The sequence below is a fragment of the Leucoraja erinacea genome, chromosome 28 (genome assembly GCF_028641065.1).
Source record: "Leucoraja erinacea ecotype New England chromosome 28, Leri_hhj_1, whole genome shotgun sequence".
Lineage (NCBI taxonomy): Eukaryota > Metazoa > Chordata > Chondrichthyes > Rajiformes > Rajidae > Leucoraja > Leucoraja erinaceus.
In genome coordinates, this window is record NC_073404.1 from 10,118,214 (window position 1) to 10,141,176 (window position 22,963).

A 22,963-nucleotide genomic window follows, 5' to 3' on the forward strand; every position below is an offset into this window, starting at 1 on the left:
AATCATCCAATTTGGATCGGTCTCACCTGCTAAAACTTGTTCCAATGCCTCACATCTCAATTCCTTGCTCCTACCTCATCTCTCCAAAATACAACTCTGTCTGTGCCACTCTCTGATTTCTTTACTTATTATCATGTGGTACATGAAGTGATCCCGAGGTACTACTTTTCAGGTCCGACAGTAAATTCAGCCTCTAGGATCTCATCTCTTTTGCTCTCTGTTGTTTTTGGTATTGAAAAGGACCATGACATCCAGCTGTTTACCCTCCCCTTTCAGGATAAGTCATAATAAAAGAATTACAGATGCTCCCCGATTTACGATGCTTCGACTTACGATATTTCGACTTTACAATAGTGCAAACGCTCGGCAACGGCAGCGACTGCGCGTCACTTCCGGTCACGTGATCGAATTGTATTAAATGTGTTCTCGACTTACGAATTTTTCATTTTATGATGGGTTTATCGGAACGTAACCCCATCGTAGGTCAAGGAGCAGCTGTACTTGCACATTTTTGACCTCTGATCTTTTCTAGTAACAACTAGCCTAAGATTCTACCAAACACCTTCCTAACTGTCTGCTAAGATTCTACCGAACACTTATAATTCCCAAAATTTGCTTTTTTAGATTTTTTTCCCCAAGTCCGCTTTGCATTTCTGCACAAAATTTTCCATGTGCTTGCCCACTGGCCAGTGTGCCTTTTTATTACCTATTTACTGCTTTCCTTCACAGTTAGCTTTGAATCATTTGATGCAGTGCACTTACTTGCCTCCAATCTGACAGAGATTGCAAGTAGCTGGAGGTGCAAACATCTTTGATCAGTAGAATGTCTCCATTTTGAGCTTGCCACCTTGGAAATAACTCTGTGTTTGGTACCTTATTAAAAGCCTTTCAAAAATTGAAAGACCAATTGGTTCCTGGTCCATATTCAAGCATTTTGCGGCCAACCTAAATGAGTATGCTACTGCCGTCACAGACTTCATCAATAAGTGTGTCGAGGAATACATGCCAAATATGACAGTACGAATGTTCCCCAACCGGAAATAATGGATGAGCTGTGTGGTACATTCCCAGGTGAAGTCCAACTCTGCAGCACTCAAATCAAACAATCCCAAGTACAAGAAATCTATTTACGATCTTTGCAAAACCATTAAGAATGCCAAGAGGGAATTCTGGATCAAGCAGGAAACCCAAGAAGAACTCCACAGTCGCCTGTTAGTTATAGCAAAGTTATAAAGGATTGCAAAATGAAGTCAGACAATATCACTGGCAACAGCACAACTTTCACTGATGCGCTCTGTGCATTCTATGCTCGCTTTGAACAGGCCGGTGAAATGATATCTTCGCTCCAACAGCACCTACAGTCACTGTCGCACACATCAGATCAGCTTTCCTGTGCATGAACCAGCAGAAAGCAAATGGCCTGACTAGAGTCCTTGCCACCTACCTGGGTCCCCTGTGGGACAGCAGGCAGGAGTATTCACGGACATCTTTATTCTCTTCCTACTCCATTCTGAAGTTCCCACCTACTTTAAGGTGATCATTATCATGCTGGTGCCAAAATAAACAAAGTTTGCCTTAATGACTACAGTTCAGCAAGTCTGGCACCTGCCACCATGACATGCTTTGAGATGCTGGTCATGGTGCACATTAACTCCAGCTTCCCAGTGAGCCTTGATCCTACCATTGCATGATGTCCATGATAGACTGGACCTCCCTGACCCTATAATCATTAACGGTGACCCTATAATGGTGATTGGCCTCATCAGCAACAACGATGAGTTGGCCTATAGGGAGGAGGTCCAGCTCCTAGCAGGATGGTGCGCTGACAACAACCTGGCCCTTAACTCCAAGAAGACCAAGGAGCTCATTGAAGACTTCAGGAAGTCTAGGGGCGGCACGCACACCCCCATCCACATCAACGGGACGGAGGTGGAACGTGTTTCCAGCTTCAGGTTCCTGGGGGTCAACATCTCCAATGACCTCTCTTGGACCCACAATACCTCAACTCTGGTCATGAAGGCTCACCAGCGTCTCTTCTTCCTGAGGAGACTGAAGAAGGTCCATCTGTCTCCTCAGATCCTGGTGAACTCCTAACGCTGCACCATTGAGAGCATCCTTACCAACTGTATCACAGTATGGTATGGCAACTGCTCTGTTTCCAACCGGAAAGCACTGCAGAGGGTGGTGAAAATTGCCCAACGCATGACCGGTTCCTCGCTCCCCTCCATTGAGTCTGTCCAAAGCAAGCGTTGTCTGCGGATGGCGCTCAGCATCACCAAGGACTGCTCTCACCCCAACCATGGACTGTTTACCCTCCTACCATCCGGGAGGCGCTACAGGTCTCTCCGTTGTCGGACCAGCAGGTCCAGGAACAGCTTCTTCCCGGCGGCTGTCACTCTACTCAACAACGTACCTCGGTGACGGCCAACCACCCCCCCCCCCCCGGACACTCCACCCACAGGAAAAACACTATGTCTGTACATATGTCTGTATATATGCTAATGTAAATATTTATTCAAATCATATGCTATGTCGCTCTTCCAGGGAGATGCTAAATGCATTTTGTTGTCTCTGTACTGTACACTGACAATGACAATTAAAGTTGAATCTGAATCTGAATCATTGGAACATCAAAGACACCTATTATTTATTGACTCTAGCACTACCTAGTGCTAGAGTCAATAATATTATAATATTATAATAAATATTAAAAGACCCGATAGGCGGCGCGACTCTCGTCAGCAGCCCGTCCGCGTTTTTATTATTTTTTGTCTATGTTTATATGTAGTTTTTGTTATTTTCTGTTGGGATGTGTGTGTGGGGGGGTGGGGGCAACTTTTAAATCTCTCCCTGCACGGGAGACCCGACCTTTTCTTGTCGGTTCTCCGTTGTCGTTGGGGCTGCAATGAGGTGCGGCCTCCAACAGAAGAAGACCGGGGACTCTGGTGCCGACGACTCACCTCACCGTCGCGGAGCTGGCCGAGTCCAGAGCGGGGTGGAGCGGTGGTGGAGCGCTGCTGCTGCTGCTGCTGATGCGGAGGCTGCAACTGCGGGTCTGCGGACGGCGGCACCGGGAGCCCGCGGGTCCCTGGAGGGAGACCGCTTTTCAGGGCTCCTGCAACGGCGACTTCTCCCGCCCGAGCTGCGGGGTCGAAGAGCTCCTGGAGCGGGGCCTAACATCACCGCCCCGCGCGGCTTGGAATGGCCGCGGGACTCTGCGAGCGCACGCCGGGGGCTCTAACATCAAGACCCGGTGTGCGACCTTGCATCACCCGGCGTGGCTTTAATGGCCGCGGGACAATCGCCATCGCCAGCCGGTGGCTTTGACTTTGACTCTGACATCGGGGGGGGGGGGGGGGGGAGGGTGCAGTGGAGAGATAAGTTTTTTTTGGCCTTCCATCACAGCAATGTGATGGATGTTTATGTAAAATGTAAATTATGTTGTGTCTGGGGTCTATTTGTTTGTAATGTATGGCTGCAGAAACGGCATTTCGTTTGGACCTCAAGGGGTCCAAATGACAATTAAATTGACTCTTGACCTACAACACTTTGATCCCAACCAAACTCCTCTCCAAACTCCTGGACCGAAGTGTCAGTTCCCCTCTCTGCAACTGGATCTTCGACTTCCTAACCAATGAACCACAATCAATGACGAGAAAGGACAAAAATTCCTCCGCAATAATTCTCAATACCCCTCAAGGCAATGTACACATTCTTGTAAATTCTGTAATGCGCTGGATATTGAACAATGACGACAGAGTACAGGAAGGAGATAAGGAGCTGAGGGACAGTGTCAAGACAACAACCTCGCCTTCAAGTCAGCAAGACAAAGGAGCTAGTTATTGTTTTCAGAAAGCAGGGTACTGTATATCAATTAATGGTGTTAAAATGGAGATGGTTGAGAGTTTCAAGTTCCTAGGAGTAGATATCATCAACAATTTATCCTAGACCAACCAGATTAAAGCTGCAGCCAAGAAGGTGAACCAACGACTTTTACCAACTTAAGATTCTTACAGATCCACAGTAAAAACCACCCTGCCTGAATGCATCGTAGCTTTGTTTGGCAACAGATCTGCCCAAGACGACAAGATGTTGTAGAGAATTGTGAATGTTGCCCAGTCTATCACATAGTCTTCTTATCATTGACTCCATTTGCACTTCATGCTGCCTTGGGAAAGCAGACAACATAATGAACGACCTTTTTCACGCTGGTCATTTTCCCTTTTCTCCCATCGGGCAGAAGATACAAAGGCTTGAAAGCACATTATCACCAGATTCAGAAACAGCTTCTTCACCTCTATTATCAGACTACTGAACAGTCCTCCCATAAGCTGGGATCTGACGATCTTCCAAACGACATAATTGCAGACATTTGCACTTTTTCTCTGTATCTATAATGTTGTAACACTATATTCAGCACTCTGGTAATTTTCTCTTTGCACTTCCTGTTGTACTTGTGTCTAGCTTGATTATATTCCTGTATAGTACGATTTGACTTAAAAGCACACAAGCAAAACTTTTCACTATATCTCAGTACACATGACAATAATGAACCAATACCAAACAAACATTACCTCTTATTACCTCTTATAGCTGGGTAGCAGAGTGAGGTGCGAGGAGGATGCTATGAGGCTTCAGGGTGACTGGATAGGTTTGGTGAGTGGGCAGATGCATGGCAGATGCAGTATAATGTGGATTGGATATAATGGGAGGTTATCCACTTTGGTGGCAAGGACAAGGCGGCAGATTATTATCTGAATGGTGTCAGATTAGGAAAAGGGGAAGTGCAACAAGACCTGGATGCCCTTGTACATCAGTCACTGAAAGTAAGCATGCAGGTACAGTAGGCAGTAAAGAAAGACAATTCTTTGGTCTTCATAGCGAGAGGATTTGAGTATAGGAATAAGGAGGTCCCACTGCAATTGTACAGAGCCTGGTGAGACCACACCTGGAGTATTGTGTGCAGTTTTGGTCTCCTAATTTAAGGAAAGATATTCTTGCTAATGAGGTAGTGCAACATAGGTTCATCAGGTTAATTCCCGGGATGGCGGGACTGACATATGATGAAAGAATGTATTGACTGGGTTTATATTCACTGGAATTTAGAAGGATGAGAGGGAATCTTGTAAGTATACAAAATTCTTAAGAGATTGTACAGGCTAGATGCAGAAAAAATATTCTCAATGTTGGGGAAGTCCAGAACCAGGGGTCACGGTGTAAGAATAAGGGGTAGGCCATTTAGGACTGAGATGAGGAAAAACCTTTTCACCCAGAGTTGTGAATCTGTGGAATTCTCTGCCACAGAAGGCAATGGAGGCCAATTCACTGGATGTTTTCAAGAGAGAGTTTGATATAGCTCTTGGGGCAGATTTTAGAAGATTTTAGTACCAGCTCGAAGGGCCGAAAGGCCTACTCCTGCACCTATTTTTTATGTTTCTCTCCATTACGACCGGGTGGCGTTTCGATGGCATCCTTGCGTGGGATGGACGCTTCAACCGCGGCCTGCGGACTTTAACATCAAGGAGCTCGCAGTCTCGGGTAAGACTCCGACATCGGGAAGCTCCAAAAGCCACACACATTCGACTAGCCCTAACCCAGGGTAGATCGCCTGGAGCGGGGGAACTGAGATTCCTTCCCCCCCCCCCCCCATGCAGGAGCTTGATCACCCCGAAAAGGAGGCCTGCCGCCGGCTATGGGAGTAAGATTGTCTCGTCAGTGGAAGGTTAGAGGCCCCCGACCGTTGGAGGACAAAGAAGGGAAGAGATTTACCTTTTTTTCGCCTTCCATCACAGTGAGGAATGTGGAGGAGTCACTGTGGTGGATGTTTATGTTAAAATGTATTTTGTGTGTTATGTTGCTTTTTATTAGTATGCCTGTATGACAAATCAAATTCCTTGTGTGTTGCAAAACATACTTGGCTAATAAAGTATGATGATCATGATATCTTGAATACATTAATTAAATTAGCCATTTTATAGTCTTCCGGGGTGATTTAAAATGTAGGAAACTGGAAAATCAAAACCAACACTTCCTCTCTGTAGCCATCCCTCTGTTTGTACCTTGGTAGGATTGGCATAATGTATTGAGTAACTGTGAATATGCCACACGCTGTGGTAATAGGGTGCATAAACCTCTTTATCATTGGGTACAATCACATGGTTTTGTGGACACTATTGCTGTTGGGTGTTTGGGAATTGTAACTGCCAGATTGGATGGGAGGGAACTAGCAGGTCTAGTACATTTGAGGATTATTGACTTTCAATCCCATTAATGTTTTGTGCTTGTTCTTCACTTTGTTCCTCCTTATTCACCAAACCGTCATGATTCCCAATATTTATATTTTCTCTTTTGTGAAGATGGATACAAAGTTTTCACTTAATGTATTTCCTTATTCACTGTAATTTCAGCTGTAAGAGATCAATGTGTGCTTAACTTAATCTCTTCCTTTACTGAATCTTAAACAATCTGTCTTTGTTTTTCACAAATTAATGGAATGGGTGGTGAAATAAGTTGCAACTTGTATGTCTGGTTCTGAAATTTCACAGTAAACCTTGCCCTACTTCAGATGGCAGGACCCTGAACCTACAATGGGCAGGGGATAACTTGTGACAAATACCATCCTCAGAAATTTAGCACATGTGGGGTTAAAGTAACTGTGTTATATAATCATTTTGCCGTTTTGAAAATCTGTGAACATGTTGCAGCTCACACAGAATCCTCATAGCGTTCCTCTAATCCATCCAACCCAATGAATCTGAATCTGAATCTAATCCATCATAATGCTACCAAGTAGGCTCACGCATCACGTCTTGCTCAATCCATTGTGTATGTTTTATTTTCAGTTTAGTAAGTAAGGTATAATTTGTTGAATTGTTTGATCTCTCTTTAGAAACATCCTGTATTCGGAGGACTCAAAACGTTCCTCAGGTTAACAAGTTAGTTTATCTTAGCCTGGGCACTTATTGAATTGTTAAGCTGCCTAAAGCATCCTCAGCAGCTTTCTCATTCCATATTTCTGTTCACTGAATTGTCCTGTAAAATCCCCATGTGTGAACATTGCATTTCGTCTCCTTCTCTCCATATCTTGGATAAATGCTCATTTGTCAATGTATCTATATGAAACTTGTCACTTGTACTGATTTTAAAAGTCTCCCAAATACTGAGACTAAATTGTTGAAAGATGAATTGCTTTGATGAAAACTTGTTTACAAGGCGGAAAATGACCTTTGTTAGATTGCGGGGGCAGAAAAGGTGTGGTAAATGGTTGTGAAATCCCGTGATTTTAAACAGTTTCAGATCATGTTGCAGGATTAGAGCAGAGAGATTTGAAAATGTCCTTGGGAAAAGATTAGGGAACTGCTTTCTTTTTAAATTTGAAAATCCTGTTTGTTTAACAAATAATTGAGTGTCACACGTGCTGATCTAACCCTCGCTAATAAGCCTATAAACTTGCAGTAGGTGTCTAACAGATTTTATTTTCAAGTTAGTTTCTCTACGCATGTATTCGCTTACTTTGATACTCAAAGGATTGACAACTAAATAGACCAACAAAAGTGTTGGATATGTTATATAAATATAATTTTAACACTGGTTATCAGGGCAGTGATCATATATCGGAGCTGAATTTTGCCTATGCGGTGAAACATGAAATGAACGTGAAGTATCACAACCGAGCTGATTAGTGGAGTCTTCCCATTACTCTTGCTTAATAATCCGTTGTAGTTTAGGTGCTTCTGTAATCATATTAGAACATCATAAAGCCCTCCAAATAGAATGTTGTTACATCCCAGTAGCAGACTACATTCCCAGTGATCTATTACAGTAACAAGCTCCTTCCTCTCACTTGGAAACTTCATGACAATATGGTAGTTATGTGTAGCTTAATACATAGATAGCCCTTTCAACTTGGGAATCTGGCTAATTTCCAGTGTCATGATTTCAGGCATATCAGATCTTTGTGCTAAAATGTTGAAATAAAGAACTGCAGATGTGGGTTTATATCAAAGATAGACACAAAGTGCTGGAGTAACTCAGCGGGTCAGGCAGCATGCCTGGAGAAAAAGGATAGGTGACGTATCGGGTCAAGACTTTTCTGCGTTGGGGGTCGGGGGGGCGTGGGGAGGGTGAAGCGCTGGAGGCGAGAAAAGACCCGGACCAATGAGGGCCGGCAACAAATGACCTTGGGCAGCGTGGAGCCCTGGTAGGCCCATTGTTGGGTAGGGAAGGTGTGATCTCAAGAGGGATCAATGTGGTGAACTGTTGAACTGGTTAAATGACTAGCATGGAGGAAGGGGAGAGGGGATGGATGTGTTAGAAGAGGTTACTTAAAATTAGAAAATTCAACCTTCAAAAGGTTGGGTTGTAAGCTACCAAAGCGAAATATGAGGTGTTGTTCGTCTAATTTGTGTGTGGTCTCATTCTGGCAATGGAGGAGCCCCCAGGACAGAGAGGTCGATATGGTAATGGGAATGGGGGTTTGAAATAGATGGCAACAAGGAGATCCTGTAAGCTACGGCGGACAGATCGCAGGTATACAGCGAAACGGTCGCTGAGTCCACGTTTGGCCTCGACGATGGACAGGAGCCCATATCGAAAACAATGGATATAGATGTGATTAGAAGAGGTACATGTGAACCACTATCTCACCTGAAAGGATTTGCGATGTTCCTGGGTGGCGTCGAGGGAGGAGGTATAAGGACGAGTGTTGCATCTCCTGTGGTCGCTGGGGAAAGTACCTGGGGAGGCGGTGGTTTGGGTGGAAAGGATAAGTGAATGAAGGAGTTGAGGAGGGAGCAGTCTCTGCAGAAGGTGGACAGGGATGGAGATGTGAAGATGTGATTGGTTTGGGGATTCTGTAGGAGCTATCCGAAGACAATGTGCTAAATGCGGAGACTGGTGGGGTGAAAGGTGAGGACCAGGGAAACTCTGTCCATGTTAACTCTGGAGGGAGGGGGAGCAAGAGCAGTACTATGGGACACACAGGAGACACGTGTGAGAGTCCCATCTATGACAAAAGGGGGAACCATCGTTCCCTGAAAGATGAGGACATCTTGGATGTCCTGGTATGGTACACCTCAGCTTGGGTGCTGATGTGGTGGAGACGGAGGAATTGAGAATAGGAAATCACAACTATGCAGGAAACAGGTTGGGAAGTGTAGTCCAGATAACTGTGGAAGTCAGTAGGTATATAATAGACGTCCATCTGTCCCCTGTGATGAAGACAGATCGAGAGAGGTGTACGAGATAGTCCAGATGCATTTGATGGCAGGGTGGAAGTTAGTTGGGTTAATAAATTCCAATGGCTCTGCATGGGTGCAGGAGGTAGCCCCGCTGCAGTCATTGATTTATCGGAGAAAGAGTTGGGGGATAGGGCTGGTGTACGTCCAGAATAAAGACTGTTTGACGTAACCGACAAAAAGACAGGCATAGCTAGGATGCATGCACATTAACTTTGCTTGGCTGGTAGATATGAAAGCTAACAAATCAGAAGTAAAATTACAAATGACAACCAAATCCTAGACCCCTCAACAAAGTCCTGAGAAGGGAGATCCACAGACTACTAGTCATAGAGGACGTACTCCCTGAGTTGTCTAAGGTGAAGATTTTCTCTAAATTCGATCTGAAGTCAGGATACCTCCACTGCGAACTAGATGAGGAGAGCAGCTTCCCAAACAACCATGAACACCCCTTTTGGGAGATATCACTGGAAGAGGTTGCCATTTGGACTGAAAGTAAGTGCAAAGATCTTCCAGAAGTTGCAGCAACAAGCCCTAGAAGGATTAGAGGGAGTAGAATGTGTTGCAGACGACATCATCCCATTCGGAGTAGGAGACACCAGAGAAGATGCAGAAAGGAATCACGATGCAAGACTGCTAGATCTTCTTCAGCGATGCAGAGACAAAGGCATCAAGCTGATCCGGAAGAAGTCGGTAGTGAAACCTACTTGTATCACATTTCTAGAACATGTAGTTACAGATCATGGCCTGAAACCGGATCTGAAGAAGATCCCAGGCTATCCTAGAGATGCCCAACCCAACCAATCCAACAGAAATCCAAAGATTACAAGGCAGTGTAAACTACTTGGCAAGATTCCTGCCAATGTTGTCGGACACATTTGAGCCTTTGAGGAGATTGACCCACAAGGAAGCAGAGTGGGAATGGCCCGAATTAGGCAGTGATGCAACCAGTCAGCACACTCTCCACCATATACCTATAGAAGTTTGATAGAGTATTTTGCAACATGCTGAATCTCCTCAAACCCTTGTGAAAGAAGGGGTACTGATGAGTTTTCTTGGTGATTGCATAAAAGTGCTAGGTCCAGGAGAGATCATCAGGAACTTGAAATAATATAACTTGAGAAGGAATCGGTTAAACATAGACTAATCCAAACTGGCTTCTCACTTTCTTCAAAAATGTACATTATTTATTGTATCATAAGTTCAATACATTCTTGCAATAGATCCACCGCCCATTTATCCTCTTTAAATAATGCACCTATGAATCATTCAAAAGTTTAATTTAATCTGGGGAACAACGGCTAGAACGGTAGATGGATGCTATAAACTTGGTGTGGTTACTTTGCTGAGTTCAGTGATAACATTCACATCTGCGAGTGACTCATTTCAAGAGTTGCTTTGTATAGTCTTGGATTAACGTGCTACATTCTTACCATACATGCACTGGTGAACCTTGCATGATACCTCACGAATTCCCAGTTTGCAAACTGCCGTTTACTCTAAAACGACAGTTATGGAGTCTAAAAAAGTGTTAACTATTGGAGGTGCCATCTTCTGGATTAGCAACCATAACCATCTCCCATAGAGATAGAAGAATTCCTGTGCTGCATTTAAAAGTGCAAGGTCTTATTGAGGTGTCCAAGCTAATATTTATCCATGGACAAGTATTTCTTGCTGTTGTTCCTGGGGTTTGTTATGTGAACTGCTGACGTTTTTTTCCTTTGTACACTTCAGTAGAGGCTAGTACAATTTGGGACATCCCAATGCCATAAATAGCACAACATAAATGCAAGTTCCTCCTCCTTACTACTACACTCGCAGTTGTAGTCTGTTTAGTTATTGTCTAGCAGTTTTGTCTATTTGCTAGTCCATGTGCTGTGCTGAATGTGCATATTGGGTTTAGAAATATGATTTGGATTACAAATGAGACAGAAACAGATTGTAAATATTTATTTGAAAAAACCCCCATTAAGTTGCAAGCCAAAGGAAGAGTTAACCTCCACCCACTAAGATTCACCATGGTCATATTTTTGTTTATTGCTACTGCAGAAAAATATTCAGTTTAATTATTTTTATCTCTGAAGTCGTTAGCTGAAACCACTTGTCTTATGATCTTTTTGAGTACAGCAATAAAAGTCTGCGTCCTGAGGAGCTGCGTGCCATTAGTTCAAGAATACAAAGGTTGATGGGGAATGAAGAGAAGATTAGTTTCACTTGGCTTCATGTTTGGCTCACACATGGTGGACCTAGGGGCCTGTTTCTGTGCTGTAGTGTTCTATGATATGTGAATCAAACAATTCTGAATTTACCCAGAAATTCAATCACTTTTTAAGATTTGTTGTAAGTGCATTGTGTACATTCAGATTCAGATTCAAATTTTATTTCCATTAGCATCTCCCTAGAAGAGCGACATAGAATATGAGCAATAAATAAATATATTTACGTGCATACAATCCTAGTACAATTATTATTTTTTTCTTGTGGAAGGAATGTCCGGGGGGGGGGTGGTCGGCAATCACCAAGGTACAGTGTTGAGTAATGTAACAGCCGCAGGGAAGAAGCTGTTCCTGGACCTGCTGGTCCGGCATCGGAGAGACCTGTAGCACCTCCCGGATTGTAGGAGGGTAAACAGTCTGTGATTGGGGTGAGAGCAGTCCTTGACGATGCTGAGCGCCCTTCGCAGACATTGCTTGCTTTGGACAGACTCAATGGAGGGGAGTGAGGAACCGGTGATGCGTTGGGCAATTTTCACCACCCTCTGCAGTGCTTTCCGGTCGGAGACAGAGCAGTTGCCATACCATACTGTGATACAGTTGGTAAGGATGCTCTCGATGGTGCAGCGGTAGAAGTTCACCAGAATCTGAGGAGACAGGTGGACCTTCTTTAGTCTCCTCAGGAAGAAGAGACGCTGGTGAGCCTTCTTGACCAGAGTTGAGGTATTGTGGGTCCAAGAGAGGTCATCGGAGATGTTGACCCCCAGAAACCTGAAACTGGAAACACGTTCCACCTCCGTCCCGTTAATGTGGATGGGGGTGTGCGTGCCGCCCCTAGACTTTCTGAAGTCTACAATGAGCTCCTTGGTCTTCTTGGAGTTAAGGGCCAGGTTGTTGTCAGCGCACCATGCTGCTAGGAGCTGGACCTCCTCCCTATAGGCCAACTCATCGTTGTTGCTGATGAGGCCAATCACTGTTGTGTCATCTGCATACTTCATGATGGTGTTAGTACCATGTACAGGTGTGCAGCCGTAGGTGAAGAGGGAGTAGAGGAGGGGGCTCAGCACACAGCCCTGTGGAACACCGGTGTTCAGGGTGAGGGTTGAAAAGGTGTGCTTGTCTAACCTAACAGGCTGGGGTCAGTTGGTTAGTAAGTCCAATATAGCCCACATAGTGAAGGAATTGAAGTTGTCGAATAAATTGAATAGAAAATGATGAGGGTTATTATCAACATTGCAGGTTGATTGTGTTTTAAACTTAATTCACAAAACTTTTAAGTTAAAATATTATCTATTTTGGGGACAAAGGCTTGCATAAGCTTATTTGGTAGGGTAAACCTGATTTCAATGTGAATCTTAATGCGTCTATCATCTTTTTCATTGATGTTGCCGCAGTCAATATTAATCTGAACCTTTCCTTGTTAGTCTAAACTTCATGCTCTTCCTTTCTCCTGCACCTTTACTGTATTAAAATGGACCATACCAACGTTTGGCGGGTTACTTCCTACAAGTTTGAAATTGTGGAGCTTTTTTGCTATACCGTTAGCAAGTCACAGCTTGGGTTAGCACTGTTTAGTCCCTTTATCATTAATGTATTCATCTCCCTTTTTTTTTAAATTTTGAATAATGAGCATTGGCCCTTATCCAAGATCCCACAACCAAAAAGAAAATGGTTACTCTCTACTGGTTTCCATAATCTTATGGAAATATATTTTTTACACTGAAAAGACATTTGAAGTTTCCCTGAAAATGGTGAATCGGATCCTCTTTATCTTTGGTTCCATGGATAAATTGAATAGTCAGATCTCTTACAGTTCATGTCAGTAATTTATGTATTCTTTATATAGTTCTTGTATTACAAACTAATTTTTTGAATCTAATCGTTCTTGTTTTAAACCCACAGAAATTATTTGTTATCATCATGTTCAGCAAGCACATAGTGGAACAGATGGTGTCCTTGATAGGGTGAGTAATTTATCAACTGATCTTCACGACTGTCTTATGAGAATGGAAACTTTTATGGGTGGAGAAGCCCAAGGAAGGGTTAATTGAAATGAATATATTGTTACATCCTCCACAGGACGTAATCTACCTGCAATGCTGGGTGATTCATTTTAAAGACTTTACTCTTTGTGTCAGTGCAAAGTTTGCCTATCTTTGTGCCAGAAGGAGCTTAATCTTTAATAGAACTTGAGTTATGTTAAATATACTAGATCAATAAAAGGCCACTATCAGTTTTCTTGGAATATACCTTTTATGTTTTAGGTCAATAGAAAGTCACTAGTGCAAATGTTTATTTGATGAGTTCTTATCCATGAAACTGTGCAGTTTTTTAACATGTGCAAGGGAAACTAAGTTAAGTAAAGATGGAAACTTGAGAATGCAAAGCAACTGGTCCATACCTGATCCACTCCATGCAGTTTTGTTGGGGTTGAAATATTTTCCCCACTGACCAGATAGTTTTATTTCAACATGAGGCTATTGGAGTTTCTAAGGATTAATGAGTGTGTATCTTCACGTGACTATTCATGCGGTATGCAAGGTTGCTGTTGTGAATGGATGCTCATGTGAGTTTGTGGTTGAAGTATATTGTAACCAAGCAAGAGGAAATCTGAGCACAAAATCAAAGAGGAAACCTAAAATATTATAGTTTTTTTTTTAAAAGAGGCTTTTCGGCCCAATATGCCCCTTTCATTAGGAAAAATCCCTCCCCTCTCTGATTTCTCAATAAAGATCTCACTACATTATTTTATTAAAAACTATAGTTAACCACTTAAATGTTAATCTGTGGTAGTTCTACCCTGTTTTCACATAGAGCCATAGAGTGATACAATGTGAAAACAGGCCCTCCGGCCCACAATCTCCCAGCTACACTAGTCCCACCTGCCTGTGTTAGGTCCCTCCAAACCTGTCCTATCCATGTACATATCTAACTGTTTCTTAAATTTTTGGATAGTTCCTGCCTCCTCTGGCAGCTTGTCCATACACCCACAACCCTTTGTGTGAAAAGGGTTACCACTCAGAATCCTATTAATTATTTTCCTCTTCACCTTAAACCTTACATCTGTACCAAAAATGTATGAATTATTTTTGGTAAATAATGTTGTGTAATCAACTACTGCTGGCATTATTTCTAGTGATTTGTAAAGAAAGGTTGTCGTGCATTGGCTCCTGATTCTCTTTATAGCTGTTTGGCTTTTCATACTGCATTTTCTTATTGTTGACCCTTCCAAACCATGCAATCGAACTGTTTTACGATGATTGCACAATAGCTTTTATCATGTAAGTTTATGATCTACTTTGTAAGGACTATATTACTTTTATTGGCAATAATGTATGTTGGATTAATTTGAAATAGAACTGTAATATCTCAGGGTTCAGTTGGTATCAATAAATTGCTTGAGCTTCGCTTTCTTAACATCGGCGCTGCTAAAAGAAAATAAAAGGATCAATGCACACAACTAACAATCTTCATGCTATAAATTTCACTGATATTAACTATTTTGGTAAAGAGCATTGCAAGGGTGCACTTCTGGAACAAAGTAAATGATGCAAACTACTGAAAAATGGGAAAGATACTATGGAGCACCTCATTTGCTTTGGTATATTGGAGATTAAGTTCAAATGTGATATAAGAGGGGAAAAAAATGAAGTTCCTAATGGTTGCTTTACTGACATGCACTGCTTTTTTGCACCCATATTTTAGGCTGAAATTGAACCTATGGTAGAAACGATTGAATTAAGCTGGAAATAATGCAGAACAAAATGCCAAAACTTAGTTGTAGGGAGAGATTGGATAAACGAGGACTTTATTCCTTGGAGTCCAGGAGGCTGAGGGGTGATCTTTAAGAGGTGTATAAAATCATAAGGGTCATAGATTGAATGCAGTCTTACCCAGGGTTGGGGAATCAAGAAAGAGAGGGCATAGGCTTAAGGTAAGAGGGGAAAGATTTAATAGGATCCTGAGGGGAAATTATTTCACATAGACGGATGGCACATATATGGAATAGACTGCCCGAGGATGTGCTTGAGCCAGGTACAATAACAACATTTAATAGTCATTTGGATAGGCAAGTGGATAGGAAAGGTTTAGACTTTAGAGGGATATGTCAAATCTAGGCAAATAGGACCAGATTAGTCGACATGAGCAAGTTGACTAAAAAGGCCTGTGCTGTAAATTCTCTGTGGCCCCATGACCTACAATATATCTTGCTCCATTGCTCTCAGACACTCTTTAGTAGGATTGTAATTTAGTTCCCCTGGATTAAGTGGTTCTGTGACTTTGCAATTATTGCTAAATACTACACAACAAACTTAAAGGCAGGATTGTAATGAAATCCATCCAGTTCCCCTGTGCATGTGCAATACCTATTTCTTATCATTGTGAAACCAATTGTATATGTTACACAGCTACTTGAACGGCCAAAGCACAGGACTAGACCATTGAAGAAAATTAAAGTAAATTGGAATAGTGATACATTATGGCATGAAGATTTGGGGAGAATGTGGAGACTAAAGAAATCAAAGAATTCCATAGATTATTAACTTGTAGAAAAGGGCATTTGGGAGTCAAAGACTTATAAGGTGCAGCTCTGAATTTAACAACGGCTGAAATCAACGAATGGTTGAAAGTTATGAAATGGGACCGTTGAAGTCATCTGTAACACTTTGCAATGCTTCACCATAAAATGCTATGTTTAAATTCTAAGTTTATTTGAAAGTCACATCAATAAATTAGGGGAAATGATAACTACTCCCATTACATTGATGTCCTGTAAGTAACTGAACCGATATGTTGTAATATTAGAGGCACTTGGTGCTTTCTTGTCATTGTTTACTTGCAGAGATGGTTGCTCTTCAGCAACTTTCTAGAGCAATATCAAATGTAATCTTTCCAGTGACATACGTCAGCAAAAAAATATATTGCTAAGAATGGAAGTAAAAAGTAGTCAAAGAGTGAGCAGTTGGCCAAGAATTAGAAGTTCGAGAGGCAGTTGAGGATGTGCAGTTGGAAGAGCTAAGTTGGATAACCTGATCCAAAATGGTGGCTTGATCAGAATCTTAAAATCATGAGAAGGAAGAATAGTATGTGTGGGTGTTAACCAAAGTTTTAAGTAGGTTGAATTTTTGATAAAATATTTACACAAAAGTGTTTTAAAGAAATCTAGCCTCATTAATTTAAAAAAGTACATTACGCTTTCAACAGAAACAGTTGAAGTTCTTGGGTTTCGATGTTTCAAATGTGATGGAGAGGAAGGTAAAAGAGATGGAGGAATTGCAGTACAGGGTACTAATCAGGGAGAATGTCAAAGCTGCACTTGAGGTTCTATTGGAGGGTTCAGCCATCAAGAAAAGTATGGGTAGAACTAAAAAATAAGAAAGGTGAAGTTAATCTGACCGGATTATACTATAGGCCTCCCAACAGCCAGAGGAACAGCTATCTAGGCAGATTATGAAAATATATAAAATGTCCCAATATTGACTGGGACTTCCTTTGTGTAAAAGACTTAGACATGGAAATAATTGTTAAGGTGTATTCAAGAGGGGTTCTTGAAACAGTATATGGATAGTCCAACTAAAGGAGTGACCATTCTGGACCTTGCAATGGAAAAGGAAAAGTGAATGGCACTTCAAAGGGAGAGCGTTTTTGGAACAGTGATCACAATCCCATCAGCTTTAAGATGGTTATGAATAAGGATAAGCATGGACTTTCAGGGGAAGTGCCAAATTGGACACATTTTTTTTGTACAGGGAATATGGAAGGACATGAATCAGGTAGGGAAAATTAGTTTAATTTGCCATCATGTCCAGCATAACAAAGGGCATGTATCTATGTACTGCTGCTCCATGAAGTAAAGCACAGGGCCAATAATTTTAATAATAAAGTTACCGTATTTCCCAGCAATGAAGACGCACCATTTTGAGTTGCTAAATTTTGAAAAAAGGCTGGCGGGACAGGATCAAGGGTTTGGTTTGTCAGTAGAAAGGAAGATGTGAAACAAGAAGACAATCTGGACCGGGGAGCCTCCATCTTCGTCTGTCCCACAATACGCTGCGCAGTTCAGGTCTGAGGGACGGGGACTTCCTGGATCAGGGAGATCACATAACGGGGAGAAATAGAGAGAGAGAGACCGGGATGGAGCAGCTACCCTTCCGCCTAGTAGCTACCCGCCAACCTCTACCTCCATCGGTTGCGCCTGTGCTGAAGGACACCGTGGCTGGCTGGCGGGCAGACTGGCCGGCAGAAGGCGCTGAGGTGGCGGCCGGTTCCGCTGTCCAGTCCCGGTGGCCGCTCGCTGCCACCCGAGCTACTGAGTGAGCCTACGTGCCACGGGATTGGCTGGTAGCTCCCAGGTCGGCTAGCTTGCCCCAGGTCTGACTGCAGTTCCCAGGTTGCCTGCGTGCCACGGGACTGGCTGTTGCGCCAGGGTCGGTTCGCTTGCCCCAGGTCTGGCTGTGACACCCAGGTTGGCTGCGTGCCCCGCGAATGGCTGCAGCTCCCAGGTCAGCTCACCTGCCCCGGGACTGGCTGTAGCGCCCAGGTCGCCTGCGTGCCCCGGGACTGGCTGCAGTTCGCAGATCGCGAAAACTAATTGAAAGAAAATACGCCTGCGGGCCGGGTTAAGGGCCGGATCCGGGCCCTAGGTTGCCGACCCCTGTGCTGGGCCTCATTGTGTCCCCCCCCCCCGTCCCCCCCCCAGGTTTTAAAAGCGATTTGGCCCAAGTCTATCTTTCTTGGCTAACAATCTAACCTTCGGCCTCCAAGACGGCGGTAAATTTTCGGGCCTTATTTTCGGGTAAAAAAATTGCATCTTCATTGCCGGGAAATACGGCATATTGAATGGTACAGCACAAGAACAGGCACTTTGGCCCACAATGTCATTTCCTAAGATGCTTCCAAGACCAACTTGTATCTGCCTGCACATAATCCATATCGCTCCTTTCCCTGTATGTTCAAATGTCTATTCAAAAGTCTCTTGAATGCCACTATCGTACCTACCTCCATGACCATCCCCGGCAGCACATTCCAACACTCGCTACCCTGTGTAAAATAAAAACTTGTTCCGTACATTTCCTTTAAATTTTGTCCCTCTCGCCTTAAAGCTATGGCCTCTAGTATTTCCTTTTTCCATCCTGAGAAAAAGATTCTGAGTGTCTGCCCTATCTATGCCTCTGTTATTTTATATATTTCTATCAGGTCTGCCTGCAACCTCCGGCATTCCAAGAAAAACAATCCAACTCTGCCCAACATCTTCCTGTAACTGTGTAGGAATGAACTGCAGATGCTGGTTTAAATCAAAGAGAGACACAAAATGTTGGAGGAATTCAGCGGGACACGCAGCATTTCTCGAGAGAAGGAATGGGTGACGTTTCAGGTGGAGACCCTTCTTCAGACTGATGAAGCTTCCTGCAGCGAATACCCTCTAATCCAAGCATTATTCTGGTAAACCATCTCTGCAACCTTTCCAAAGTCACCACACCCTTCCTGTAATGGGGCAACCAGAACTGCACGCAATACTCCAAATGCGGCCTAAACAAAGTCCCACAAAACTGCATCATGTCTTCCTGACTCTTGTACTCAATGTCCCGATCTATGAAAAGCAAGCATACTCTAGGCCTTCTTTCCCACTCTATCTGCTTGTTTTGTCACTTTCTGGGAGTTATGGAACCAGAACAAATTACTTCCTTGTTTGAGCTGTCTTCATTATGGTGTGCTGGGTTTTTTTCTCAAGTCCAGACATGAAAGATCTCTTGTTCTTTCTCCCTGTCTTGGCTCTTTAGTCATCAGCATTTTATTGGCATGAATTCTGTCTGGTTTCCCCTAGTTCTGTCTTATCACAAAACTGATCACTTACCCACAGAGTCCCCCTCGCAATGCATACCACTGTGCTGACATCACACCACCTTTGCCCTTCATTTTATTTGAAGGAATCATGAAGAAGTTATATGATTTAACAAAACGTACCATCAGCTTAAATGTCTTCCCTGTGATCTGCAGACTTAAAGGAATAGCAAATGGAATACTTAAAACCACAGCTTCCTGAATTTTGTTTTTAATTTGACTTTGGCAATCTTCATTCCAATTCCTTACAATGAACAGCCTTGCAATCTTAAAGATTAGTTGCACCATCTCCCAGAGTCTTCAAAAAAATCAAGTGCTTGACTTCCACGGACTTAGGTTCCTGACATTGTGGCTGCTTCTGTGTCAGTTTCCCTAAAATCTGATGTCTAGGATTGCACGATACTGCAACTGGGATGTGATAAATCAATTTTATAGTGAGCTCTTTAGATGAAGGAAACACGGGTGTTAGTCTTCTATTATTACATATGATGGGGAAGAACCTTCTCCTGTTGCAGATTCTGGAGCAAAGCTCCTATCATACTGCTGGGGTAAGGAATCTGACTTGGAAACTGTAATGTTTGTCAAAACCAGGATGCGATGTTCCAAGAACATTTAATCCTCTTAGGTTTGCAGTAGACACTCCCAAGAGGGAGGTGGTGTTTAAATAACCATGAGTCAGCTGTGCACTCTGTAGCTTATCCATGCTTTTGATACTGAAGGCTAACCACTCAACTAGTTGAAAATTATAGCTGTACCACTCCTGGCAAGCAGCATCTCCTCCTGCTTAGTAATTCAAGTGATCAGGAACTGAACTAGTTTAGATTAGTTTAGCGATACAGTGCGGAAACAGGCCCTTCAGCCCACCGGGTCTGCGCCAACTAGTGATCCCCGCATATTAACACTATTAACACAAGGGATCATTTTAAAATTTACCAAGCCAATTAACTTACAAACCTGGACGACTATGGAGTGTGGGAGGAAACTGATGATCTTGATGAAAACCCACGCGGTTAGGGGGAAAACGTACAAGCTCCGTACGAACACCCGTAGTTGGGATCAAACCGGGTCCCCAGTGCTGCAAGCGCTGTAAGGCAGCAACTCTACTGATGCGCCGCCATGCCACCCAGTCTTCAATAAATACCCAGCTTCTATCCTGCTGTTCAGTGGTGAAGATGTGACTGGTTCAGTCCATGTTGGGGGAGAGGTTCAGCGTTAAATCCTACATATTGCTTTGATGGAGACACAAGGAACTGCAAGTACTGGAGTTTTAAGCAAATAATAATGCTGGAGGAACTCACCGGGTTAGGCAGCATATGTGAAGAGAATGGATGGGCCACCTTTCGGATCAGGTCTGAAGAACAGTTCCGATCCGAAACGTCACCTATCAATTTCTTCCACAGATGCTGCCTACTCTGCTGAGTTACTCCAGCACTTTGTATACTGCTTTGATAATGCAGTTGAAGGTTATGATAAGGTCAAAAGGAATAGGAATAGAATTAGGGCATTCGGCCCATCAAGTCTACTCTGCCTTTCAATTGTGGCTGATCTATCTGCCTCTCGGTGTGTACAACAACCTGATCCGTTATCTAGTACAAATATTATTAACATATGTAAATTCAGGGTTTGATATGAATAGAGTTTAACATTTAATCTTATGATCGTTAAAGATGTTTTAACTGAAGAAACTCTGGGAAAGTACAGCAATTATGTCCTAGGCCAACAACTACTTGCTCCTTCTATTGGTGACGTAACAAGCCATTTGATCCATGGGTCCGTGTCAGTTCGCAGCAGATCAAATTCCAAAAGTCTCATTCTCCCTCATTTTCCCTGTATCCCTGCCACTTGTTCCCACTCACATGCCTATCAATTCTGCTTTAATTTGTCTTGCAATTACTGTCTCCAAGGAGTAATTTGCATTTGCCAGCAAGTGTCTAGGATAAAGCCAGGGCACACAGAGGAAGAAATGCATGCAGTAATGAGAGAACATGCAACTCCACACAAACTACCGACACCTGAGGTCACCATCGTGAGCTCGAGGTCTCGGGATAGACCATGGATATCGGGAGCTCCAGCGAAGCAGAGGTTCGACCACCCCGAAGCCGGGTTTAATCAGCGGCACGGGGGAGCTGAGATCCCCCCGATGCAGGAGCTGATCGCCCCGATGCGGAGGGCCCGACCACCGGCTACGAGAGTCAAGATCGTCCCGTCAACGGTGGCCTCGAGGCCCCCGACCGCAGGAGAACAATGAAGGGAAGAGATTTGAACTTTTCTTCACCTCCCATCACAATGAGGAATGTGGAGGAGTCACTGTGGTGGATGTTAATGTTAAAATGTGTTTTGTGTGTTCCGTTGCTTTTACTTGTCTGATTGACTTGGCAAATGAAATTCCTCGTATGTTGCAAAACATACTTGGCTAATAAAGTATTATTGTGATTGTGATTGAAACCTGGGAACCCAAGCTGTGCACCACAACCAAATTGCTGTGGGCTAGTGCCACCCTCTTTTAGGTCAGATATGTTGTCAATTATTATACTTTTTCCCTCCATCTTACCCCATTTTTTTCTTCTCCTGCAACCCCATCCACATTCACCACTATCATCTTTATTTACCCAACAAATGTCGTGAAATTTCCTAGTACCATGCTGTAATGAGTGTTGCCTTAATGTTGAGAACAAATATTCTCTGGTCCAAATCATGGCTGTGATGAAGATTGTGTGTTAGGGATTAGGCTCCCAAAGTGGCTTCCTTTGCATTGGCAAAACCAAGCGTAGACTAGGCTACTGTTTCACCTAATACTTCTGCACGGTCTACCAAGACCTACTGGATCTCCTGGTTGCCAACCGTCTTACTTCTCTTTCCCATTCCCATACTGACCTTTCTGTTCTAGACTGAAAGTGAAAATTAAAGTTTCTAAGTAAAACTAGTCCTTCAATCATGTAGTTAAATCCAAGATGCAAACTAGCCTACTTCTTTCTGATGGACACTCGTTCTCCATGATAAATGAACATCACTCATTAGCCTGCAAGTCTCAAAACAATAGTAGTTACTTTAGCCCTTGTTAGTTAGTTTAGCATAGGTTAGTTGAAGTGACACAAGGCAACAAAGCTCTCTTTAACAAAACTGAATTTAAGCTGCCAGAAAGTATATGAAAGCATCAAGTTGAATACTGATGACATTATTTCTGTGGAGTACTGGGAAGGCAACCAAGGACTTCATACAGTGAACATTGATTTTAACTCAGAAGACTGATAATTGTATGGATATTCCAATACATGTGGGTCACAGAAATCTCTGTCATTAATTTACAGAGAATGATCTAATGAGGTATAAAATACATTTTACGAAGATGGAATGAACCAAGCAGGTGGCCCATGACCCATTCAGGAAGCTATTATTTAACGAGTGTCTACAATGAACAATAACTTCAGGTCTTTGTTAGAAGTCACCCCCAAAATATTTCAAGAATATGAAGGAAAGGAAACGGATTTCAGGTTATTGTCATCTCTCCCAGGTGCAACCATTTGTTCAGTCTGTGGCCATAGGATTAATTTACATAGTCATGCCCATCAATAAAATATGGTAGAAAATATCCTCGAATGAATGTCATTGGCAGTCACCCCAAACATTTTTCACCTTTAGTCTGATCACATTTAAAATATCGACTGAATTGGT

The 22,963-nt window shown here is 43.0% G+C and overlaps 1 protein-coding gene across 6 annotated transcripts in view; it reads left to right on the plus strand.

The window, feature by feature from the left end:
• vmp1 (vacuole membrane protein 1) overlaps positions 1–22,963 on the plus strand; it is a 127,498-nt gene that overhangs the window by 96,340 nt on the left and 8,195 nt on the right. For all 6 annotated transcript variants that reach the window (XM_055657683.1, XM_055657687.1, XM_055657688.1 and 3 more), the window contains exon 10: positions 13,352–13,413. In XM_055657683.1, the coding sequence (XP_055513658.1) occupies positions 13,352–13,413 (62 nt within the window). The remainder of the gene's footprint in view (positions 1–13,351; positions 13,414–22,963) is intronic.